Genomic DNA, 26,975 nt, shown 5'->3' on the forward strand with positions numbered 1-26,975 from the left:
GTTGGTTCACAAGAGCGAAATATTTTTTTTTTAAAAAGGGGAGGGGAAAAAAATAACCCCGTAGGCTTTTCTGACACAAAAGTTAAAAAGAGGTCACAAAAAGTAAAACTGCACCATAAAACACTGCAAAATAAAGTCCAAACCAACTTTAGCTTGAAGATTCTTTTTTCCAAAAGTTTTTGTTTTCTAACTCTTCTCTGTGCTTCCTCCTGCTATGATACTGTCTCTGTGCCCAGGCTCTGTAGGAAACCCTTCTGGAACAGCTGTTTCTTTCCTGTTGCTGATAATTGGAGCAGGCACAGCCCAAATGCCTGGCCAGCTCAGTTTGCAACTGTGAGATTCCAGAAGTCAAGAGGGTGCCAACATACCCTTGCCACTGTAAAGCCAAGGAGGTTTGAAAGGAAGTTGTCTCACTTCCTTTCTCTTTAAACAGTCACAGGAGATGCCACCATAAAACTCCTGAGTGACACAAGGTATTTGGATCAACTGAGTGACCATTAAACAAGCAAGATTGTTCCAATTCCACTGCAGAGTGTAATGGTTACAGCTGGGAAAGGCTAATCCAAGCATCATAAGCATCCCCTCAGCTGGAGAAAAATACCCTTCATACCAGGAGACTGCCAGGTTTGTGATGTGATAAAGCACAGAATATGAAGGCTACACACATCCACAAGTGCCCTCCTCAACCCACCAGACTTGTGCTATGCAGAAACATTTAACAGGCAAGACATTGAAGACCAAAACCACATTTTCATACCTCTCTTGAGGATTCATCCATCTGGTCATTTAAATCTTTGATCTTCTGCTCAAGTTCTTCCAAGTTATTCAGTATTACTATGCGTTCCTCCTCCAGTCGACCAAGCTCCTGCCTTCTCTGCTCTTCACTGGTGCACTCAGGTATCTGCAGTTGCACATCACAAGAGGTTCATTAGAAAAAGAGGTAAACACTGTCTTTCCTCCCCCCTTTCATATGGTTTTCATTTTAGACAAGGATGGCACTGTTGGTTTTGAACCCATCACATATTTCCTATCTACTGTATTGCTATTTCTATATTTAGGAGGTGTACAAGAGAAACAAACATGATACTTTACTTCCAGGCATTGGAAGTAAATACTATACTTAACAGTAAATACTATCCATTCTAAAGGAATTACTAAAACTTAACCATTGAGAATCCTTTACATGCTGTGCTATTTGGGTTGTAAAAATCCAATTTTTCCCTCATAAAAATAACACAGACAGATGAAGACGCTTTTAATGTAAATTTCAGCTGTTCATTTAATACAGGCCAGGAGGTAGGATAGGACATTTTTGTAACCAGCCATTAAGATGGATTCTGTAAAATAAGAACAAAAGTTGGTTCCATCTCCCCAGGCAGCACGGAGGAATGCCTTAATGCTCCTTTTTCACTGCCATTTCCTTACTAGATACCTCGAATTAAACAAGATTATGAAGAAAATACCTGTGACCTTACACCATCCAACAGTAGCTCAAACAGTACTGAGTTTGACATGCTTTCTTCACATTCACCTGACCCCAGGGGTTTGCAATCCACTTCCTCTGGGAAGGTGCTGGCTCAGTATGCCCAACCAGGATTAGAGGTGAGCTGAGTGCAGGGCTTTGCAGGCACCTCTGGGCCACACAGCCCTGCTCAAGAGAGGCTCAGCCAGGTACTGAATGGCTACTCTGAGAGCAGGCATTTCATCCTGAGCAAATCTGAGCTCAGTATTTTAAAACAAGCTGCACTTCATTGACGCAGTTGCTTGCTGCTGCTTTTCTCAGGGCTTAGCAAACTCCCTTTACAATGAATGAATGAATGGTATTCCTTGATTTAGCAATAGTAATCCCTGCAGCAAAGCCTCTTTTTGTCCAGTCTCCTGTTTGGATAATGCTGACATAACATCTTTGATTTCAGCTTCCTAATCAACATTTAAAATAGGATCCCTGACTTGCATGAAGAAAGCAACAAATGAGAAAGAAATGCAAGACCACAGCAGCTTGTAAGTGAAATGTGTTACCATCTTTTCAACATGGAAAGACCAAGTCAAGCCATAATAAACAGCACGTTTCTGTTCAATACAATTTCACACCAGAAGACTCTGCAGACAGATTTCCAGAGAGATCACTTTTTGGAGGTGAAAATGTGTTTCTATCACACCTCTCTCCTTCTACACACACACACTAGTGACTCCCAAGTTGTGAGTGTAGCAGGGTTGTTAAATACAATTCACCTGAGCCACACAACCATGCTGAAGATCATACAATGCATAAATAACACTAAATGGAAGAGACAAAGTATTTTGAAGGTGTGACCTTGTTAAACAGAAATGGTCTCATTTTGCTCCTGATTCCAGCTCTTGAATCCAGTTATGTAACACACTGCCTGCCACTGGGATTTGCTACACTGCTGCTCTGGCATAGCCTGGAGGAGGCTGCTGCTGCACTAGCAAGGAAATGGTTAGGGATGCCGTTAGCTCCTTTATTAAAGGACAACTTCCTTTCAGTAATGGAACAGCAGTGAGAAGCACACAGGAAAGGAGGTGCAGGTTATTAAAGGCAGCAGTTGAGCAGGAGGCTTGCTGCCACTGCATCATCCCCAAGAGACAGCAGCTGATCTGGTAAGTACATCAAGTCCAACCCCAGGAAAGGAGACAGGATAGGAAATTCGGGTCAGGCAACTCCTCCTCACCTCCCATGTGAGTGTGAGAAAACATACTCCTCTGACAAGAGCCTCAGGTTGGGAGAAAACAGCAGAGCATCCCTTCCCTCCCACATCTCAGCAGGATGCTAAGCAGGGTTCTGGAAACCTTCTTTATTTAAGTAGCTATAATTGTTCAAGCAAATCCTTCTCCCTTGGAAGATCTTTAAACTTTTCCTGAACAGTACTAAAAAAACCAAACAACTTCTAGTACCATTAGCTTCCACAAAATATGGAATAATCATTTGCTGGCTGCTACATTTTGCTGGCTGCTACATTTTGCTGGCTATATTTTCTATATTTGATAGCTTATAAAACTGAGTTCTGAGATTAATTCTCATACCTAAGCCAGCCTAATGGTGGCCCCTGCCAGGACGGCCAACTCCTAGAGGAGGATTTCAAGCCTGGATTAGAGTCTCCTCCTACAGAGCATTACCTTTGGTGTGATGCTCAGGTAGGATGACTCGGTGGGGTCCTTCAGGAAGCTGGGAGCAGCAAAAGAAGCAGGCTTGGTGCTTTCACTGAAGGGCTCATCAGCCCTCAGCCCCCGCGAGGGCAGGTAAGCGGCAGTGCCACGGCTGTGGCTGCTCAGCTCCGAGAAATCCGAGTCGCTCGCCGAGGATTTCAAGTGGCCTCTGAACCTCGTCTCCAGATTCATTTGGGAGTCTTCAAACACGGAATCCTCATCAGAGAGCTGGAGCTTTTCGAGTTCTTTGTTAATTTTTTGAACGTCAGCAACTGTAGTAGCTGCAGCAGGGTCGCCGTCGGATTTGGAGTATTCTGCACACAGGTTGAGGATTGTCTCGAGCCGCTGTCGTTCCTAGTTCAGGAAAAGATAACACTGAGTGTCACATGTGAGCTAAAGTAAGGTGAAGTTACAAAGAAGTTTACTGGGCTTTTTTGTTTTGTTTGGGGTTTTGTTTCTTTGTTGCTTTGGCTTTGGTTTTTTTGTTTTAGAGTAAAGGATTAAAGTCCATGTGAAATCCATCTATCACTAGATAATAAACTAATAAATAAATAAATTACAGTGCAAGATGAAGAATCAAAATTAATGTGAAAGAAGATTTTAAGAATATTAAAATTTTCTACATTAGAAAGAAATGTTAGGACATCTTATTTAACTAGCTATTCATTTCTGTAGAATTAATGTACTTTTAAAATTTTTATTGAGGTTTTTGTGTCTACACCCCATTTAAATGTAGACACATCCAGTGATCTCACTACGTAAATCACTAATTGTTCCACTTCACACTTACGCTATATTCCCATCAAGCTGCAAAATACTGCACAGATTTTCCATGAACTCACCCATTCCTGACTTTTTTGGATTTTCCATTTTGTTAACTGTGACTCCTTCATATTGAGAGAATTAGTCCACATTTTGAAAAGCACAGTTTTAGGAGCATTAACAGAAAAAAGAGGTATCACATCTAAAATATAACATCTGTCAAATGCATAGAAGTGGAGGAAATCTTTATTTACCAGTTTACTCAAATTCCCTATGGATACATAACAATATTTTAAACTTGAGATTCAGAGTAGCTGTGCCATTTTGACTTGATATGCCTGAAGTTGTGATAAACATTTAATTTCTGAAGGATTTCTAGATCTCTACGATACCTTTTATCAACCGTTAGCAAGCTATATTTGCTTTAATTTACTGTATGCATAGCTTCTGGTAACTTCTATTTCAGATGTATTTTTAAATAGTTTTTAATTTTTAAGAGGTAAAGCATTTATGTAATTTCATGTTACTTTTGTTAAAGAAAAAGAAAAAAAATTAAAAATTGCTTACCATAAGTCTATTGAAAATTTTGCTGGAAAAAAGACCACTGTGAGAGTTTCATGCTTGGCATTAATATCTGCACTAATGATCTAATTTCTGATTTCTAGGAAATCCTTCTACAGAAGTATTTAAAGAAAACAAAAAAAAACCCAATGGCCTCAGCCTCCCTCCCAGGAACCACTAGAGACATATTTGCTTTCCCAGCTCTACCTGGCACTGCATTTACCTGGCAAAGAGGATTTGCACAGCAGCTACTTCTGCCAGCCCCAACACTTCCTATGCCCAACAGCAAGTGACAACAAAAGATCAAGCAAAACAGGGCAGGCAATGCACTGCCTCAGCTTTCAGCAAGGAATGAAAATGAAGCACGGAATGAAAATTTAACACTGGTTACACGCACCCAGAGTTTTATATGGCTACTGAGAGATCACCTGGCTGTATGCACCACACGTGCACATCACCTGCAATTAAAACCTCTGAGCTGGAGAATCTGAACCCACCCCTTCCCAAGCACCACCCAAACAAGAGAGTGCTGTGAGAGCAATTTTGCCTTTGGGAGGTCTATTCCCAGGTTCCCACTGCAGCTTTCCTCGGAATCCTCCTGGTACGAGATGAGTCGCTGAAACAACGGAGCCAGGGGCAGCGACCGCAAACTTCTATTTTCCACTAAGTACGTCCAGCAGAATCTCAGCCATCCTTCAACCCCAAAAAATCGACATAATTATAACTCTCCAAAGCCTTGTTCCCTCCAGGCAACCCCTGCCAGACCCTAAGCCTCTTCCCTTACCCTTCCAACGCCGCTATCCTCCCTCTTACTAAGAGTTTTGGCCAGGCAACCCAATTCCTAGAGCCCTGTGCAAGGGCTGGCTGGGACAGCTGGTAATGATGCAGCTCTCCCTGTTGTGACAGCATCAGGCCTGCCCTAATGGTTACAGACAGGAAACATGGACATCAGGACACGAGGTCCCACCCCTCCTGCAACAACAGGCTGTATTGGGTTACCCCAGCCAAGCTTCCATCCCTTGGGCAATAATAGGAAACCAAATTTCAAAGCACAGCCACTGCTCATTCCAGTCTAAGTGCTCAGGTGAGGGGCTCTGGCTGCAAACCAGCCCTCTGCTGAGCAGTCACGAAAAAAAAGGGATTCATTTTTACCCCCATCAAGTCTCAGTTGCTCAGAAAAAAAGCTTAAAAATTGCAGGAAAACCAGTCTTCAAAAAATTCCCGATGAGCTTTCCGACACGTTACAGAAATACTGATATTTCTCACTTCTATTTTGACATGTGCTGAGAGGCTTATGGACAGGAAGCTCAGTGGTTATTTTATACACTCTATTCTCATCATTTCATCTCAGCCAGCTCATTCCAGCTCCAGCACACCTGCATCTAACTGTTTCCAGAATGAATTTCTCAGTGAAGAAGCAAGCTAGGAAAGCACCCTTGCAATGAAGAACATGGAACGAGTAGCATGTGGAAAATCCAGTCAATAATTTTGCAAGAGATACAACACAAGTTATTTGTGACACTGAACACAGCAGAGGGGAAAAAAAAGGTATGTCACAAACAGGAAATGGCTCTGGTGGAGAAGGGGATGTTGAATCAAGCCTTGTGAGCTGGTCAGTGTGTTTCCCTATAAATTGTCCTTTCTAACAGATTTAAACATCTCTGTATTTTCTGTAATTCTCTTTCCCACTACAAAAAGAGGTAACAGGTCTTGTGCAGTTTCTGCCTGAGCAGCTTCACTATTCCTGGCTTTGAGAAAGCTGCACATCACCTATGGCTGGCTCCAAATGTAAGGATAAGGGTGGGATAAGGAGGTAATAACCCTCTTCTGCTATTGATTAAGAGACATCCCTGGTACCCTGTAAAAAATTTCCAAAATAGCAGAGATCAATATCCCACTTTTTCTAACAGCAACTATGCGGTGATTCCTAGATTTGTTCATCTGCTACATATCACATTTATAAATTTTACAAATGTGTAGAAGTGCTGCTGTATCTGGATATCAAGGCAAACCTTGGTTAATCAGTTGTGGTAAACAGGAAGCTTTTCAGATAAGTTCCATTAAGAACTGGATAACTTCAAATTTCATTAAAAACACATATGCAGCCTATCCCTTGTGACAAAGATTACCTTCTCAGCAAGCAGCTAGTCAAAAAGGATGGTGGGGAAAGAGGCAGAGATACTGGGGAAGAGAGCTGCAGAAAACCCCCAAACTTTCCTTCCTACAAGTACATTCACTACCTCATGGACAAGGGGCTGGAGAAAGCTTTCTCTTTCACTCCTACCTTTCTAAGGAGCTTATTTCAACAAGAAACTTGAACTGGGACTGAGAACAGTTCTCCAAGTGTTCTTTCCCTTCCCTCCAGTTTGCACCAGTTTCTCACTCCAGACTAGATTGTTTCCTCATTGCCTTGTTTTTCTATAGCCAGTGCTTCATCTCCAAAGTTACCAGCAGCAGCACAGCTTTCAGAAGCAGCACCTGTGTTCCATGTCCCTGTCCCAGAGGCAGATCTGGCAGCAGAGACACCTGCACAGAGAAGCAGCGCAGAGGCACAGGTCACAGCAGAGGGGCAGGTGTGCTTTGTCCTTTCCCTCCCAGAGCATGCACAGGAGAAAAAGACTGGTAAGGGCAGGGAAGAGCAGTGGCACAGAGCAGAGACAGCCTGCAGGGAGGAGCTGAGCAGATGACTTTCCAAAAATCAGCTCCTGTGCCTGAGGCATGTGTCCTGCTCCTGAGGGAATGCCACTGGCTGCCAAAATAACATCATTGTCCAGCCCTTTATTCCCTATAGTACCTATGAAGATGCTTCTTTTCCAACCACACTGAGGGCAGGAGCCTGAAGACAGAGTTCCAGAGCAGTACTTAAATTCTGTAAATGAGAACAGGTCTCCTGTAATTTATTTCTTGCTGGACCACAGTGTTAATTTGTATAATATATATAGCTGCGAAAAATAAGCGTGTCTAATCCAGATTTTGGGTCATTAAAGACCCCACAGAAATGTTTTACAACACAATTGAAACTGAATGTTCCTGGAAAGTTATGGAGTCATCAGTATTAGTTATATTCTGCAGGGGGTTTTATCCTATTATACAGCACTTGTTCAATTACAAAATTAAATGATATTAAGTAGCTCTTCTGTAACACTATAGAGTGTCAAATACTAGCGGTGGGAAAAATTACATAGAAGCTAGCCTTTGTCTACTTGGCTCCTTCAAGAGCTAATCACTTACAGTTTTACATACAGCTTGAGCATTTTATGCTTAAAGGGTCTGTAGAAAGATAGAGTGCCAATATAGATTTATAAAACATGTATATGAGGTTTTACACAAACCATATGAAGATTTACATAAGCTCTATTAACCATGAGTTTAAAGCAGTACCATCTTAAAAACTCAAAAATGGTTTCATTTCATTTTCCCTTTTCCTCCCATATTTGCCCTAAACCAGGACACCTTCACATTAGCACATCTTATTAAATTGCAAGGCATCAATGCAAACCAGGCACAGGGATATTCTGTATTATTCCCTACTTCTGAATAAACTAATGAAATTCAGTGCTCTTCTGACTGTGACAAAGTAGACTATGGAATAAGCCCCTTGAATTTTATTACTGCTCATTCAGGCACTGATAAATTGAAAACTCTCCCAGTACAAATCCTGGATCTAGTAAAACTTCATTAACCATGTTTATGTACATTTACAGATCCCTACGGACAGCTGGGCAATGGGAGGCATCACAAACCTACTGCACATCCAATTTTTAGGTACCTACCACCATCTAGAGGAAATACACTGTACTGCCTAAAAACCAGCACTGAAAACTTTAGTGCTATTTAAACAAGCAGCTATCAAAGAAAACAGATGGCCCATAATATCTACCCAACTGTGTTGCCTGTGCAGTTCCACTCCCAACCACCCCTGAAGAAAAAGAGCCCCTTTTAGTTCCAGCAGCTGCCACAACTGGGCTTTCATCTCAGATAGGAAAATAAGAGAGTGAGATTTCCTCTTTAAATAATAATTTTTAAAAAATAGCTAACTGAACCACATTGAACATTATTAGATCCCAGCAGTAACTTTCTCCCTTGTTTGTAAGGCTTCTGGGCTGGTGTCAGCAATAGCTGCTCCAACTTGTACTTGTGTCCAGCTGGGATGAACATCCCTAGCCAGGATGTGATGTCCGGTCAGCTGGGCTGCAGAGGAAGCAGGAGCAGGTCGTGACCCAGCTCCTGTGCCAGGAGCAGCCCTGGGCTGCCCCACCTGCTCCCACAGCCCAGCAGCCCCCAGCACCAGCCCCCATCCCAAAGGCATGGCAGGAGGGAGAATGCCAGCTCCCCCTGCTCTTCAAGCCACAAAGGAACAGGCTGGCAAAGCAGAAGTGGCACCAGTCTTCAGCTAATTTATGTGAACCCAGCACAGACAGCAGTTCTAAAGAAATAGATGTGGAAAAACTCCAAATCCTACACAAGTACATATGTATTTGGTGGAACAAATTAACACTTGGACTTTTAAATAATTAAAGAAAAACCCAACTGGCATATTTTTAATATTTCTACTTTTTTTTTCCTTTAAAATCTCTGGTTATTTCATTGGGCAATGACAGCAGATCATTTATTTTCATATGCAGGCTGCAGCAGCAGCTCTAAACACAAACTTCCAGAGAAGCCTCTGACACTCAAAAGCAAACTAAACACAAGTAAAACTCATTGAATAATTTATATGGAAAAGAAAAAGTAAACAAGTGAAAGTAAACAGAAGAGTTCAAGGACAGATACTAGGTCAGATGGCAATGAGTGCATGGATTTTACTACCAAAAAAAATCCGGAAGTATCAGCTATCCAATAGAACATTTTCAAGCCACTCTGTGCCAGCAGAATAGCTACAGGGGCAGTGCTGGTGCAAAGAAAGATACTTTCCACTTCTTATCTGGGCCACAGAGTAGTCTAGTCCTCTAAAAAAGGGTGTTAGTTTTCTGATGGACTTATTTGAGTATTCCTACACTGTCATTCTCCCTACCATTCTACAAAAACCCAGTATGGAAAATCCTGACACTTGTGCACAGAGAAACTACGTTTCCCCTGCCATTTACCTGCCAGCTACTGAGCCTGTGCTTTTACACAATACTGAAAGCTCAGAGCACACGGTTTTGATATCCATGAGTGCTTCTTCAGTTGAGGTTTTTCATTCACACCTTCCCTAACCCCATAAAAAGAGAGACCTGAGCAGACATGGATCCTTTCCCCATGTCAGCGCACCAGGGAAAACAAAATTGTTCTTTGGAAGCTCTGGCTGGATATATCAAGACCCTGTTTGAACAGATGCTTTACTATCCTTTGGAAGGGATCCACACAGAAGGACAAAATAAAATAACACCAGAACAGGACAGGTCCTAATATGCAAAGAACTGATGTGTGGACTTCGTAATATATATCTTTCTACTTCTCAGATCTAGAAACCTGCTTATAGCAAATTTTTCAGAGTCTCAAACCATTGGAAGTGTTTTCACTCTTCTACCAGACAGCTCTAGCAAATGGAGAATGGAGCAGGTATGGAGCAGTGTCTTGAGTATAAGATGAACTCAAGCAGAAGGAAAATCCTTCACATTCAAATTATATGCAACCACAAAACATCATCTTCTTTTCCAAAAGCTTTGGAAAAACAGTAAGCAAATTCTCTTGTTGAAGAACTGGGACTTTAAGGAAGTATTGTTGAGCAAAAGGAAATATTGAGCCATTTCGTCCAAGTATAAAACCAGAATGATTATCAGCATCATTGAATACTGAAACAACCCAATATCTTTCATCCCTCACTACAAATAATAAAAAAGAAAGGCTGTTCTCTTTGAAATACAAATACGTTGCTTTTATGACTGATTATCTCAGGTTTTACAGCATGACTGCCTGCAAAACCTTCTGATAAGCAGCAAAGCAGCAATCACCACTGCACACACAACACACCAGGACCAGGCAAAAGATTACTGAAAGGAGCAGAGGAATGGCAGGGCAAAGGCAGGAAGAAGAGGGAGAAACAACATTTCTTCTGATGTTTGCCAAAAGCTCTGTCCTAAGCCACCCAAGCCATTTCACTCACAGCTGGTCCTTCTTTGAGCAGGAAAAGGCTTTTTCACATCTTGCAAACAGCAACGTGCATGTTATAAACTACAGTGATCAGTGGAATGGGGGGAAAGGCAGCCTCCTGTCTGTGTAACAGGCTCCTCACCAACTTGCACAAGGACACAGGTGAGATGGGGAAGGGGGAGACATCTCACTGGGTTACATCTCTTTATCCTCAACCTGCTCACTCGTTCAGTTCAGGATGGGAACTGTGGCCCTGCACAGGCACCAGGTCATTGCTAGTGGTCATTGTCAGGCATCCCCTTCTCCCACATTCCCAGTACCCCTACATCCATCCTCCCCATGGCTCTTCACCTCCAGCCTGCCCAGAAAGTGAATTTTCCTGCAGGCTTGCTGTCTGTATGCAAACTGTATCCTATTGCCATTTTAGTCAAATTCATGAGATGTGAATTAAGGTACACAAATGTAAAGTTAACGTCTCAAATTTAAGACTCAGGAATACCAACTGGCCCATCTAATGACCTCTGTTTCTATGTGGATGATAAAATATGAATACATGATAAAAGGGTCAGAGAGTCCCAAAGCTACTTTGAAAACCCTTTGGAAAAACTGCTATGTGTTCTTCCAGAGACATTTGCAATACAGAACTGTTTCAAACATCCCTGTGGGTTCTGAAGACCTTTTTTCTTACCCACAAGTTGTTTCAGTAATACATAAATTACATTTTACTACCTAGATAATCCCAAGCTGAGGCAGTATGCACTGCTTTACACTGACTGAGACAAAGAAGGAAACTGTCCCTGTATTTTAATGAACAGGCAAGAAGGAAAAAATGAAAACTAAGCAGAAAAAACTTCAGCCCACACCAATGTATACCTGACTCTGCAGCACACAAGGCTGAGCAGTTTAAAACAGAATCTCTTTTTCTTTGCCCACTTATCACAAAACAGTGCCATCATCTAAACCAAAACGTCCTGCAGGATCCCTGCAGTGTAATTTGTGGGTTTTATGTATGCAGACATTTTAACACAGCCCGCAGGCTAACTGCATAAAATTTACACGGGTTCCAACATAGTTTCAGGGTGGCTGAATGGATTGTGGTAATAAACAAGGTATCTGGAGCAGGCTGCATTTGAATTTCAAAACAGAGCAGCTTATTCTTTGCTGTACCTTCCTGATGGCTAGACCTGGGACAGGTGTTTTGCAAATGCTGAACATCCCAGGTATTTACAAATATCACATGAAGAGGAAGAGGACAAATTACCAGTCGTTCCATCTCCTGCTCCCGCAGTCGCTCTTCCCTCTGCCTCCTGTGGTAGTCCATGAGGTCCTCCCTTCCTGAAATGGAGCTGATGCTGTTCTTCCGCTCTCGCATGGACGGCTGCAGAGAATTTGGCGTCTGTCTGTAACTTTCCAGATCTGGGTCATCGAGTTCCACGGAACTGGTGGAAAGGTTTCTTCGGACAGAGAACGACCTGTCAAAATCCACTGGGGACAAAGAACTACTGGGACTTGTTCCTGAGAGTCCAAGTCTATCAAAATCATCAGGGAGATAGGGGGAAGAAGGTGCTAAAAGCATTTTTTTAGCAACACGAGGGCTTGGAGGAACACTAAGAGTTGAACTGACGTAGGGATTACTCCCAGAGACAGAGTTGGCAAGTGGTGAAACCCCTGAGCTGCAAGAAGAAAAATTCAGGTAATTATCAGCATCGAAAGCATTCTGAGGTAGATCTTTTTCTCCAAGTTTTTTCCTTTTACTATTACCCAGAGAGCTTCTGGGGGGCAAACTTAATGGCACCAGCTGGTTTTCTGTAGATTTATAAAGTCTGGGAAGGGAACGACTGTACATTCCCATATGACTTAGAGATCCCCCAGAGTACTTCCTAGGCCGGGAACCCAGAGTTTCCATCATCCCATCCTTGTACTTCACTGGCTTTATGTGAAGGGCCAGACTGTTTTCAGCATTCATTCTCCTGCCTTGCTTTGGGCTAGAAGGCATGCTGGCTGCCCCAGAACTGCTGCCAGGTGAAAGCACCAGCTCATTCCCCGAGCTTCCATTCCACATAGTCAGAAGAGAGCCTGAGATCTTCTTTGACTCCAGCATTCCTGGGAAGTAGATGTTGTCATAAGATTTATTTCTCTGACTGTACTTTGAGTAGTGAAACTTATCCATGGGTCCAAGGGATTTTTCATTCTCTCTGCTGGCATGAATGTCAAAATCTGTCCTTCCTGAACTATACCCACTGAGGGATGGAGACAAGCCTGATATGGAACCCAAATGCTTTACAGAGATACTTTTATCTGGAAGATATGGGCTTTCACAGGGGAACTGCTTGCCTCCTTGAATTTTGTTAATAGAGTGTGTATTTTTAACACTGGTGGAAGGATTGGGTTTAATTGGCATAGGTTGTGAAAGGGTTAAATAAGAGCCAGCATAGTCCCCATTTGTTTTAAATTTAAGAGTTGATGAATATTTCTTCGTGTTGAGGTTTTCCATAATATCCTGGAGTCCATTTTCAAGGGAATTCGCCACAGAACCCTTTCCCAAACTAGCATTTTGTAATTCCATCTGTTTTTGTGAGTGGCTATAGTCTGCCATAATCTTACTGGAATCTGTAAAGAAGACAAAACAAGAAAAAATAAATTAGCAAGTAAGTAGCCTTTTGCATGTGCATGCCTGCAAAATAAACACTTTTTGCAATAATTACTGTTCTTGTAGCAAATGTGTCTCAGATCACTGAGCAAAGGAGGAGATGTGCAATTTTCCCATCTGTTTCTGCAAAAGATGGGAGACTGAAAAAGAAGGGGTAGAGGCACAAAACCACACCAAAATCAGCAACACAATTGGAAAGAGTCTAGATTCTTTCCTTGCTATCCTATCCATTGCAGGAGCCTGTGGCTCAGCCTTTATAATCCAGAGCCTTTTGAGATATCCATGAAGTAAGGAAGAATTATTGCCCTGACGTTTTACTCTGCAGACAGCAGAGTAAAGAACCCAACTCAGGTCTCCCAGGGCCAAAGACACAGGATGCTGCTCTGGACCACCTCTTCCTTTAATCTGCAGCTAGTGCACCTGAGCCCTGACACACTAGGGAGCTCAATTTAAAGCTCAGTAGGAGTTTGTCACCTTTCTGCTTTACTTTGTGGATAGTCCTGCAAAGCTGAGTGGTAAAATACAAAACCAAGGCACGTTTTTCAAGGTGTTTCAGCTCACTGCTCTAAATGCAAGGCTGTAACTACATCTGCAAAGAGAACTTTGGTTAAAAGATAACCTTAAGGAAGCAGAATGTCAGGTTGCATGACTTCATTCAAAACAACACCACATGACTATCAAAAAATACAGCTGGGGGGAAGGTTACAGATCCTAATGCTTTTTCAGAAATCTAATTTATACTCAGGAAGAGAGCACAGACCAAAAAAGCCTTTGCTGTGGTGGATGTCACTGTTGAACAATGTGTCAAGCTCTAGCAAACAGTTCTGAGCTCCACTTTGCCAAAAGCAAAGAAAGGAATTCAGCTTCTGACAGTGCCAGTTACTGCAGAACATCAACAGGACCCCCAGCAGGCTCACACTTAGACCTCAGCTGATGTAGAAATGACACCACTAACATTCACAGTAGCTCCTGGGATGTGCCAGCCTACGCTCTGAGCTAATAAAGCACTCCTAAGTGTCACCGCAGTGCCAGCAGTGCTGTTTCTGAAAACAAGGGTCAAATCTGGGATTTACTCTTGGCTCAGTCCCATTTCACCTGTGACTTCAGCATCCTCATGAGAAATTGAATTTCAGCTTGTCACTCGGTGGGAAAATCTAATGTGTAAAGTGCCCTTAACATCCTCAGAGGCAATGCTTTAGTCCAAGTACTGCTCCAGGCAATTATATGAACCAAGAGACAGAATTTGGGATTCCTGTCCGCCACCAGAGCTCATATGACCTGCTTTCATTGAGAATCACTAGGTTCAGACCTTGTGGAAGGTAGCAATGTGTTCTTCACATTTTGGAACCTCCCTTGATGATAAGGCGCAAGACCATGGAATTCACCACTGCCCAGGGCATCAGCAATCCTCTGCTGCAACCCAGGCATGCAATAACAGGCTCTCCTTGGCTATTAAGGAAAAAAAGCCATCAGCTTGAGAACCAAGGTAACCATCATTACTAATGGAATTGATAGGCAGAAGATAAAAGGAGCCAGCATTAGGGGACACAAACACAAAAATCAAAGTAAAATACACCACCTTCTTGACCTTCTGGACTGGGTTAAGTAGTTGTTAATTACAAGCTCTGATAGTGGCCAGAAGCATTAATTTGCACCTTCAAAACTAAATTTCAAGTCCATCACTACACAGAATTTGGTATTTTTTATAAATTAAAATATATGTAATTATGGGATTTATATTATAATTTTAACACACTTATCATGATGATACAACTATCTAAGCTGCCTTTGAACCAGTGAGTTCAGAGTTCACCACCACACCATCACCACTTGGAGCAGTGAAACTGCAGCTAATTATATTGTGATATTTTACTTGACATTTTTTAGCTATTTTCATAAATTTTGATAACAGCAATGAAGTTCAAATGAACAAAAGGATAAATGTGACCCAGATTCAAAAGAACTCTTGTCAGGACAAGAAAACATCATCTGGGTAAATCAAGCATTCATCATATCAGTGGATGTTTTAAGGAAGGAGAATAAGATGTAGAAGTTATTTCCCAGATGTAAAGCACAATGCATATGCCTTTTACACTTAACCTTTCATTGTGGAACTGACCCTAATTTCCATCTCAGTCTCTCTTTCTCCTCCCCTCTTCCAAATCTCTCTTAAAACTGAAATCTAATTTCATATGAAAATTGTACTGTCCTAACCTTAACTAACACAGCTAAGATCAAATATTTTTGCATAAATTTCACTGGCTCCTCTATAAATAGCTTGGCAGACATATTAATGGGACATTAATAATTGTTCATTACTCCCTTGCAACAGCAGTAGGGCACATTTAATCCTTCAAAGACTGGGTGCTTTTGCCAAAAAACAAGTTAGCTCATGGAAACTTTCATGCCTGTTCACCACAGCAGTGAAGGGTTCATTGTATACTTGAAATCCAAGCAAGTACAGTAAGAAAAGGTCACGATACCTTCACGTAGCCACTCCAGTTCAGCTTTTCTCTACTATCCCATGTGCCAGTTCTTCTGTGTTTTTGCTTCCAGCCACAATCATACAGTTAAATCCCAACTGGACAACAGCACAGGTTTAAATAAACCATAGCTGCTTCCCACCAACCAGATCTTGTTTGTTTTGTTTAGTTTTAGGGTAATGTTTGAGTAGAAAGCAGAAACTGCATGCAGCTATAGGGACTGAGGATGGGAGCCCCAGCTCGTGATGTGCCCTGAACCCATCCTGCATCCAGGTCAGACCCAGCTTTCATGCTGAGCACAAGGGTCCTCTGTTCAGCAAAGTATTTGCTGCCTGGAGCTACAGAAGGAAATTCTTCCTTTTTTTTAATTTTTCTTTTTATTTTATTTTCCTTCCCTCATTCCTTTTCTTCCTTTCCCCAGTTGTTTAGCTGGGGGTCACTGATATCTATTCCAGACAGGCATTAAAGTGATGGGGGAGGGCTGTCTGTCTGCAGCATATCCAGCTGTGGCCTTGTTCTGCCTGGTAAATGGAGTTAGACATGGAATAAGAATAGAGCACTGATCTTATCCATGTGTCAGGAGAATTAAAGGGCCAAAGTCAATTAAAAATTCTGAAAGATCTCAGCGCATTACAAACAAACTTCATTTTATTTGATTACCTGATCCAACATTCTGGAAGGAGGAGAGGTTACTTCTGTTTGGCATCATATTTTTCTTCTACAGGATGGTTAAAACGACACTAATTTGAGTGAACCAGATAAATTTTGACCTGAAAATAAAGTAAAAAAACTGTTAAGAAGAGTATCCTGGGAATATTTTTCAAGTGCATAATATAGAGTACAACTGTTTTTTCTTACGGTAAAATTTCCAGACGCAACTCAAAGAGAAATATACTGAAAGATACACTCCATGTTTAATATGGTGACTGTGGGGAAAAAAAAAAAAAAAGACACCAAACCTGTCTGCAGCTGGTTTATCTGTTTAAAAATACATATCATTACTTTTGATAACAAGCCATTATCTACGATCCTGACTCTGTACAGGCAGTTACTAGTCACAGCTCCCGAGTTTTGTCTGTAATCCTGTGGCTTCCTTAAGGAATCACTAACAAGGCTGCACTTTGCTGCTGAAGACTTTATTTGGAAAGCCCATAGCCCAAGTTCAGCCCACGCAACACCAGCATCCTGAAATCATGAATAAACCTATGCAAAACCAGGTATGTGATCCAAAACAAAGGAAATGTTTTGGCATGCAATGATTCCTGAGTGTCCAAAGAAGCCAGACTAGGAATGCAAAGAGAATCTTGAAAGTTTATTTAAGATCAAATTAAAAATTGATATGGCTACAAGAGAGACATGGTTTAAAAGAAATGCCAAAATTGAATCCCAGCCACTAAAAACTAAAATTAAATCTAAATCCAAATAGAAGACCTCTAGTGAGTTGCACTATTAAAAGACTTATTTATTTTTCATACACATCTGTTTTTAAAAGGCTGAGAAAAAAAATTTAAATTGCATTAAGTGACAAAATTAATGGTGACCATCTGTAGGTCCTCTGGGCTTAGCCCTGGACAAGCAAATAGAAACATGTCAGAAAAACAAGTGAAGAATGGAGACAGATGTCTGTGGCTGTCTAGAGACAAGTCACCTATTTAATTAACTGCAGCCATCCCAGCCCCAAGGTTGCAGGTCTGTGGAGCACAGACTCTGTGCCATGCTTTTTCATGTAATTCTCCTGGGAGGACAGCCCTGGGAGAAGGGAGCTGGCTGCTGATCCCTGCAGAGAGAGGCTCCTTTCTCTGACCTCTGCCTTCTGCCTCTCCTGCTCCTCCAAGCAGGGCCAGTCCCGGAGGCCACTCTGCTCCCCCAGGAATGCCCCTGTGCTGGCCACACTTTGCAATGATTTTTCTTCCTCTGTAGAGGTCACTTCTCTGCTCTTACATGTCCTAAGGGAAGTTTTGACCCCACTGTGCCCATTCTGCTCCTTAAGCAAGATGCAGCTTCCTCCAAGATCACATAATCCACTGTTCCCCAAAACTGTCTCCAAGGATCCAGAGAACAGGACTGAAATTCTGCAGAGCAGCTGATGGGAAAGAACCTGGGCAATTTTTGATCCTCAAAAGGTCATTCTATTGACACAAAACATTTACCATCCTTTTTACCTCATTTGTCTTCCAACCTATGGACAGAGCCCTTCCCTAGTTCCTTCCAGCATGCCTCAGACTGTCCAAACTCGAAGCCTGCACAGATCCCAGGCACCAGCTTTGCTGGAGTGGGGCTGGAGCCCTGGCACAGCTGAGCTACAGAGCTGACCCCAGAAAGACGTGACAGCAGCTCTGCCCCTTGTCTGCCAACCAACACTGAAGGGTCAGGCCATAAATCCAGTTAATACTGCCACTATGCTGACATCTTGGCATATTGCTTGTGTCATCTCTACTAAAAATACTGCACTTTGTGCCCAGAGGTCCCCAGAAAAAACCCAAAATTTCATCTTTTCAAGCCATGTTCAACTTGACACAGAAAACTAGTGACACTCAACATTTCAGTTTTCTGCAACAAAGATGTCACCGTATCACTGAACAGAAAAACAAAACATGGACAATTTGGAATTAGAAGACAGAACAAAGGGTTGGTTAAAAAGACAGGAAAAGTCACTGCATTTCCCATGTCTCTAATATTATTGATTTATGGTTAAGATGACCAAAAACCCCATCCTTCCCAGCTCGTGAGGTGAGAGCTACCACTTAATCAATGTGACAAACATTAAGGAGAGCACAGCTGAAAGGGTTTCTATGCAATTAAAATTCAATCTTTTATTCAATTTGGTGAATACCTAGGTTAGCTAATAACCTTTTTTAAGGTTAAATATTTATATGGTTTCATTTCAGGTTTGAGAATTCATTACACACTTCCCTTCCTAGAGGATGAGAGATCAGAGACGTCATCACTTAGTAATAATTGGATTTGAAGGGGAAAAGAACTTTTAAAAAAACTCTCCACTATGAGCAGAGCCAAGAAACAATCAATGAATTAATGAGCTAATGTAACAAACAGCTCAAAATCCACAGTCTATCCGCTTTCTTGAAATCATATTCTTTCAGATGAGGTTATGCAGGGCCTCCAGAAAGGCTGACTCGTGTTACAGAGCACATGCCACGCTCTGCCTTGTCTGGAACGAAGCAAAATTATTTCATCTGGGATTTATAAAGTCATCTGAAGTGAATGTATACAGCATTACCAATGTTTCATCTCTACAGTGCCCAGGCCAAATTAAGTTTTGTTTCACTAACGACCAGAAGAAACAGTGATTCACAACTCAAGCAGAGAGTCAAACAAAGGATTCCAGTTTTAAGATATTATAACACTGGGTGGCTTTGCAGTAAGAACTCCTTTCCCTTGTGCAGTGGTTTAACCCCAGCTGGCAACTCAGCCCCCCAGCTGCTTGCTAACTCCCACCCAGGATGGGGGAGGGAATCATAAAAGAGGGAAAACGTGTATTAAATTAAGGACAGTTTGACAGATAAAGCAAAAGTCATGTACAAAGCAAAGCAAAATAAGGAGTTAAACCCCTAGGAAAGCAGGGTTCCATCACTCTAAATGCTCTTTTTCCTTCTTCTCCCAGTTTTGTATGCTGACTATGATGCCATAGGATGTGGGATATCCCTTGGGTCAGCTGTGACCCCCCCAAACTTCCCATGCCCCCCCAGCCTCCTCACTGGTCTGGCATAAGAAGGTGAACAGTCCTTGATCGACGGAAACACTACATAGCAACAGCTGAAAACATCAGTGTGTTATCAACATTATTCTCATACTAAATCCAAAACACAATGCTCCAACAGCTACCAGGAAGAAATGAACTGTACCCCAGCCAAAACCAGGTCACTTTGGTGTAGGAGCAAAAAGCTCAACCAAGCCACAAGTACATTACCTGTGTGCACAGCATTCCCAGCATTTCAGCCATAGATTTAGGGCAAAGTTTTCCCAGCACATAAGCTTCTCACCTCTTCACTTCAGCCTGGGCTGATACCCAGCCCCCTTCAGCAGAGCCTGCTCTGGCACCCACTTTGCCCTTATGTTACCAATCAAGAGGGTTGCAGTGCCTCAGGCATCGCCAAGGCGCTTCTCTGACTGAAAATAAACAGTTTTAAACAAAACCCTCAAACTTGGCCATCTATCTTTTAAGGCTTTTCTGCTCTTCATTGTTTTTTCATTTTCAGTTTCTCACTGAACATTAACAGCGGCTCCCTACAGCTCCTGGCACCTCTACTATCTCTGACATTTCTTTTCAGAAACTCCTACAGCAGTGTATCATCAGTCTTGGAAAAACAGATGAAACCCCAACTGATGGGGGGTGAGGACAAAAGCCCATCACTGGCACTGTCTGCACATCATTAGAGTTTCATTTGTTCTGCAGCAAGATCTTCAAATGATTAGGGTCTGTTTCAACCATTTCAATAAAACACACACTGTCTTGGAAACAAGAAAGCCTCTTGAATTTTCACACTCTGAACAAAATTTGGTGAATGAGTGCTGATGGCTGCAGTGTCTGGAGATTTCATTTTCCCACAGTATAGCACGCCTACGTGCATAAACAGACTGTTCCATCACCAAGCTGGTTTACCTTTTTCCTGCATAATCTGAGGACAATGTACTTACTCCTGATTAAATCAAACCCGACTTGCTCTGCTTATTTACAAACAAAAGCCTTGATAGGCTCAATCTGATGGCAATGTGAAACTTGCTGGAATCCAGTGTTTACCTCCAGAACACTCACATGGAAACTCACCTTTCCCCAAGCCCAGTCTTACTAAAACAATATATTCACAGAAAGGCACCTGCATAATTTGGTGGAGATTCTGTACCCATGAATGGACACATCCTTAACAGACAGAAAATTCATCTCTGCTAAAAACTGGACAACTCAGCAAGGCTGTGATCTAAAGGTTGCCTTAAACATCCTTCTTCATTTCCTGCTCCCCCACACCATAATACACTAGACCCCAAACTACACCTAATTTCTTGCCAGCATAGCCCTGAAATCTGCTCAGTCCCTGTCTTTTCAAGATATAAATCCTGCAACACATAGGTCCTTGCATGCAAGTGAGCATAAGGTCTGGTTACAGGCAAAGAATGTTTTAGTTCTTAAAACTCACAGCTTGGCACCTTCAGCAACACTCAATAAATTAAAAGTCAAATATCTGTGAATCATATTTGACTAAGTCACTCCCTTGCAATCCTGCAGGCTTCCGATGTGGAAAAGGGAGTGGCAGAGGAAGTGGCTCTTATGGCTTACCTCTTCCTCTGGGAAATTATCATGTTGGATACTGGGGAAGGAGGGGAAATAAAACAGTGCAACAGAAAAAACCCTAAGTAACATTATCCCCCTCGTAAACCATAAAAATATGACATTTTTAATTACTCTGTCTTACTGTTAAAATACAATTCTCTCCTATTTGATAAGGATTGATGTTGCAGGCATTGTCACATCAATTGCTCTTTCCAATAGATGGACATAATCATTTTAATCAGGTCACAACAGCTGACAATTTTAAATGCGCATCAAAAATGAAAACATTCATTACCATGTAAATACTGCAGCTGGGTGACTACAAACTGAGGGTCAAGCCACTGACATGTGAGACACAAATAGAAATGCTGAGGAAAATGTTGAAGCTTTATAACTTTTGTGCCACAGCAGCTACTCTTAGCTGAAATGAAAGCTGTTCAAGTGCTGATTTCAATGAATCTAAACTAATTCCTGTGCATTTGGTAAGACAAGATAGTAGACCACCTACTCAGTCAGCACTTCTTTAGCAGACATCACTGCCTCCTCCTTACCTTACAGTCACAGTAATCACTGTTTCAGCTGGAGTAGTTCACTGAGATAAACTGAAGGAAGAAGGAGAGTTAATTCTTTTCTGCTCGAACAACAGCAGAAAAGGACAGGTAGAATCATACTAGAAAAGATTTCTGTTGAAACAAGGAACTCCTTTCATCATGCAGAAAAGCAGGGTTGACAGAGGACAAGCCACACTCCAGCCATACTCATCTTGTCTATTTTGGTGCCTTTCTGGTAGTTAAGCTGCAGAGTCAGGTATCTGACCCAATGACTGTATCATCTCATGACAGCAGTGACAAGCTCCCTGGTATCATTCTGATGCTATTTCATTAACTCCTTTCTTGTTGAAAAGTTGAGTATGCTCAAAAGATTTGCAAACTGAAACTTTAAAGTTTCACACAGAGATGGCAAATACAAAGCTCTGCTGGTGGGCTGTGACTGCTTACTGTGCAGACTAAGAAAGCCCAAACCAAACAATATAGCTGGTACAAATAAATACACTTAAATACTCTAGATCAACATAATTCTCATTCCTGAAGCCAAATAAATATAGATTTTCTTCATCTAAAATTTCAGGAAGGGGATGGAGTGCAAAACAATTATGTATCCAAATTAATATAATACAGGAACAGAAATTCTGTCTGTACAAGAGCATAAAGACCTTAAAGAGAAGTTTCTCTGTTCCCATCCTACTTGATGTGACAAGCTTGCCTCTAGGGCATCCCTGACAAATTCAATAAGAACAGGTAGGTAAGGCCCAGAAAATCTAAGCAGATAGAAAAATTAACCAAAACAGCTTCATCCACCCTTTTTCTTCTTTTTCCTTTGGAAGTCCTTACTATTTTTCTTCTATCTATTGCATTTTCCCACATAGGCAACCTTTGCCCATGATCTGCTTTCCTCTGTGCTGATTTCTTTCACTGCCACTTTGTGCCTGTCACTTCCTTCTGTTAATCAGTTCTCTCCAGTGCCCACTTATTCTGACAGCTTCTGTCCCTCCTGTTTCACTCATCCATTTCTCCTCAATTTGTCTCCTTCCCGGGATGTTTGCCCCATATTTCCAACTGTCCCCTCTGGCTCTTTAACACTCCTCCTTCCCCAGCACTCTCAGGGCAGCAAGCATGCACCCAGACTGAATGCTTCCCATCACAGCTGCTTGGCAAACACCACCCTGGCAGTGACAGCCCGAGTGGCACCCACCTGGCTGCTGGGCTACCCAAGCCATGGCACGGCCTATGCCAACATGGGGCAGCAGCTATCAGCAGCTCCCAGCACTGAACTCCCTCAGGTGAGGGACACAGGTGCACCACCTGCAGTTACACCATTTACTACAATAAAGGAAGTTAAATGAAGTGGTTCACTTAAAAACTGACTCCACCTGCACCAGACCTGAGTGAGAAGAAAACCCAAACTTGGTCATGTTTACGCAGTTCACTCTACACTCTAGTCTCTGGAGGACTTTCCTTCTACAGAGGAAAACTCTCCTTGGATTTCTGTGGCATCTTGGATGTGCTCCACCAGTCTAAAACAAATCCTGAATGAACAGCACCTGCTCAAAACGCCCAGAACATCGTTTTATAGCTGCTTGATTAATTCAGTGGGAAACACTGTTTGCCTTGCCGGCAGTTACTACACACCAGAATTAACCATTCATTTTAACAAATTAAAATGGAAATAATACACTACATGTGCAGTGAACACAGAATTAATCTCTTCATTAACAATTACCAGCACTTGCCCACACCTACTTTGATTATTTCTGCTTTTCTCTGGATCTTCAAGTGGAAAAGACAAAAAAAGATCTTCCCATTAAAACAGCTTCAGTACTTCTGATCCAACTCCAGCCTCAAGATGGATCTGCAACCTTTAGCTCACCCAATCTCCACTTCCTATCTAAACCCAAAATACTTTAAATTTTTCATGATGGGCTTTGTTCCTTCTCAGCAATAGTCAACTGATGCCTTTGGCTACTTCCAAGGATATGGTTGATAATTATATCTGATAAGCACAGACAGTAACTGATATGGAAAAAAATGACCACTCTTCCTGCCATGGCTTATGGCAAAGATTTCCATTTCCTCAGTAAAAAGGGACAGACTAATGAGTCGATTTAACATTTGTCAAAATGGAAGCAGAACAAATTGCTGGAGTAGAAAAGGAACTGTGTAAAATGAACTATACAGAAATGGTAGGATGTTACTACTTGACAGCCATAAAGGTATGGCTTTTTCTGCAACCCTCTTAGTTCAGACTGCTCCTTGCCCATGGCAGCAAAGGTAGGCACTCTCCCATCTTCTGATCACTTAATCTCCTTTCTTTCCTACACTGCTTCCTTCTGCTGTGGGAAAGTGAGCCCATCCTTTGCAGTTCCATCCTTATCATACCTTCCTTCCTCCCATCTCTGATCCTTTCCCATGTCAGTAAATTATTTTTCAGGACATTATCCCCAAGAATATAGAGAACACAAAACCTAAAAAGTTCACTAAACGTGAAAATCTGCAAAAAAGGCAGCTCTTGTGTCCCTCTTCCTCCGAAAGAGAGGGAAGGTGTGGCACAAAAATGAAATATTCACCATGTTCTGACTGGCAACATGTTCACCCAGATGCCCTGAAGATGCAGACAGAGGATTCGGGCACAGAGACAAGATGACAGGGTGACAACACGAGCATTTGGGGAGAAAGGAACTGGTGACAAAAGCCATGTGTGTGAGATCAAGCAAGCCCTCGGCGGCAGGAGCAGAAAGCCCATCTCTCGAGTCTTTATGCAAGCGCAGACAGTCTATTTACACTTCTGCACAGGGGTACATTCCTCAGGCAGCTTTGGGGCAGGAGATGGAGCGGGGACCGCAGTTTCCAGCCCGTCCCTCCCTTTGGGGAGCAGGCATCTTCCCGAGAAAAGCTCGGAGCTCCAAGCTGAACTCAGCACCGGGGCTGCGGGCACCTGACAGGGCTACGCGAGAGGGACTCAGGAGCTCTGAATGTGCCAGGGGAGATGGAGCCCAGACCCCGATCTCCGTCCGCAAGCCGATCCGCCGGGATCCTGTTGCTAAACTCCGGCGATGCCGGGGCGGCATCCATCCATGGGCGGCTCAGCGCCGGGATCCATCCCCGCCGGGATCCCGTCCCCGCCGGGCACCGCAGCCCTCGCACAGCCGCAGGAGCCTCCAGGAGCTACCAGCCGAACAAAGGATCGCGGACAAAGAGCCTTGTCCCGCGTCTTGCCCTCCGCCAGGTAGATTACTGACGGCGGAAAACCAAACCGAGCACAGCCGAGCCCCGCCGCTCCTCCCTTGCCGGCTCGGAGCGCGCACCGATGTCCCCGGCGCCCCCGGGCAGAGGCTTTGTTCGCCAGCGGGGACGCGGCACAACCGGGGGGAACACCCGGACAAAGAGGGAGAAGCGACTGGCTTCTCCAGCAGGGAAGGGATAAGACAGGGATAAGGGAGCCCCGTCTCTTTCAGCTGCGGGGTCCCTGCCCAGCCGGGCGGCAAGGGGGGACCCACCGCCCCCACCCGTCAGACGTGCGAAGGGACCGGAGCGGGGGAGTGCGCGGGGGTGGTGGTGCCACAAACTCCCTTAAAAGTATCCCAAAAACCAGGGAGGGCTGCGAGCAGCAGAGGCTCTGCGTGCCCCAGAGGGACCCTCTTCCCATCCCCGCGGGGCCCCGCCGCCTCTTCCCATCCTGGCGGCCCGGGAGGGCTCCCCGCACCCCGCGGGACGGCGCTTGCCCCGCACTCACCGCCGCCTCCGCCGCCGCTCCCCGCGCATCCCGGTGCCCGCCGCCCGCCCGGCTGCAGGAGCGCCGCCGCCCCCGGGAGCCGCCCCCCGCCGCAGCGCCCGCCCCCCGCCGGCGCCGGGCACCCCCGCGGGCCGAATGGTTCGCTCCCCTCCGGCCGGGGTCGCGGGAGCGGGGCGGGCAAAGGGCAGCCGGGATGGGGGGGGAGGGACGGAGCAAGGGGAAAGGGGTGAGAACGGAGAAACGGGCGCGGGGATATCCCCGGAGGGGCCGCCGTGGAGCTCTTCGGGATCCATAAATATGAGTCGCCAGGCAATTTCCTGCCCGCGAGATTAGCTGAGCAAACAGGGCGGCGCTGGCAGGGCGCGGGCCCCGTTTTCCGTGCCTGGGGCTGGGGTGCGCTTTACCTGCACCTCATCTTCCTCCTGCTCCTCATCCCCGCGGAACCCCGCGTTTCAGAGGGGCTGCCCTCCGCTCTCCCCATCCCGGAGCGGAGCCGGGTTGCCTCTGTGCCCTGGCTGGGTTGCTCCTGCCACTCTCCCAGCGCGGGGTCACACCCTGCCCGAGGGGTCCTGAAGTTCAAGATTTTCTCTCACCTGAGAAAAACACACCCATGAAAGTACGTGTGTAGCACATAGATACCCTGGTGTGTGTACACCCACGGGGCTCTCAGCAGTCCCCATGCATCCCTGAAGGATGCAGCCGCCACCACCAGCACGTTGCTGTTCCCAGAGCACGGAACGGGCTGGTGAGCCCGGCCGGCCCTTGCCGGAGGCTTTTTCACACCAAAGCAATCCTACAAACCTGCACCAGCCCGGCAAAGCGTGTTTGCAGAGCGGCGCGTCTCGCCCGCCCCGTGTTTGGCGAGCGGCTGGAGGGGCCAGCCCGGACCCTCCAGAGCTCCCGGCTCGGTGACAGGGACAGCGGGGTTGGAGCTGTTACAAGGGGGAAAAAAGGGGACAAAGCCTCGGGGACCCACTCCCGGGGTCACTGGGTGCTGGCAGCCCAGCATAGCCAAGCTCCGCTTCCCGAGCGCCTGTGCAGTGCCAGGCTGGGCGAGGAAGCCCCGGGAGATGCGAGCCAGCCCGCAGGACTCGGGGCAGGCAGCCAGAGCATCCCGCACAGAGACCTCGCTTCGTGCTGGGTGGCCTCGCCGCTCTGCCTTTCCCCACTTGTTTCCCCGCGGGGGAATTGGGGAATAGCAGCCCTTACCTGCTGGGCAGGGGTCCTGGGCATGGGGCAAAGCTCAGCCGGAGCTCGCCAGGTAAATCGCCACTGCTGGCTGTTCCCGTGTGCAAACGGAGCTTGCTCCGACACACTTCCTGCCTTACATATTCCAGGGGATATTTTACTTGGCTACAACCACAATTTTACTGCAATATAAACTTGGCAATAACTCATTAATACCTGGAATCTGTATAGTGACACCCACAATACTAGAGAACATTTTTTTAAAAGCGCCCTTGACTGTTCTGGGGTCTACTCTAGGGTCTACTCTAGTTTACTATAAAAAGGCAAGCCTTGAGACTAATTACTCTAAAAGACCAGAACCTAGATGGTTTTTGTGATGCCTCCACAAACAGTGTTTCATTTCCCACTACATTGAACCTGGCCCTTCTGTTTTGTTCACTGAGCAAGCAAGAAGTACACACACTTAAAAAATAAAGGCATATGCCTGTAGTAAATGCAGAGTTAAGGACATGCT

General features: G+C 44.2%; 1 protein-coding gene across 9 annotated transcripts in view; it reads right to left on the reverse strand.

Annotated features, from left to right (window-relative positions):
* The window catches only part of PHLDB2 (pleckstrin homology like domain family B member 2), a 67,030-nt gene extending 40,488 nt beyond the window's left edge, over window positions 1-26,542 (reverse strand). For 8 of the 9 annotated variants that reach the window (XM_033051593.1, XM_033051587.1, XM_033051592.1 and 5 more), the window contains exons 1-5: window positions 25,274-25,314; window positions 16,357-16,466; window positions 11,825-13,173; window positions 3,136-3,519; window positions 758-901 (exon numbers count right to left, since the gene is read on the reverse strand). In XM_033051593.1, coding sequence (XP_032907484.1) covers window positions 758-901; window positions 3,136-3,519; window positions 11,825-13,173; window positions 16,357-16,405 — 1,926 coding nt within the window. In that variant the 5' untranslated portion in view covers window positions 16,406-16,466; window positions 25,274-25,314. Of the gene's footprint in view, window positions 1-757; window positions 902-3,135; window positions 3,520-11,824; window positions 13,174-16,356; window positions 16,467-25,273; window positions 25,315-26,482 lie in introns of those variants that run through there. The other variant, XM_033051585.1, reaches the window with a different exon arrangement.
* Between the last annotated feature and the right edge of the window lie 433 nt (window positions 26,543-26,975).

This window comes from Catharus ustulatus, chromosome 2 (assembly GCF_009819885.2).
Source record: "Catharus ustulatus isolate bCatUst1 chromosome 2, bCatUst1.pri.v2, whole genome shotgun sequence".
Lineage (NCBI taxonomy): Eukaryota > Metazoa > Chordata > Aves > Passeriformes > Turdidae > Catharus > Catharus ustulatus.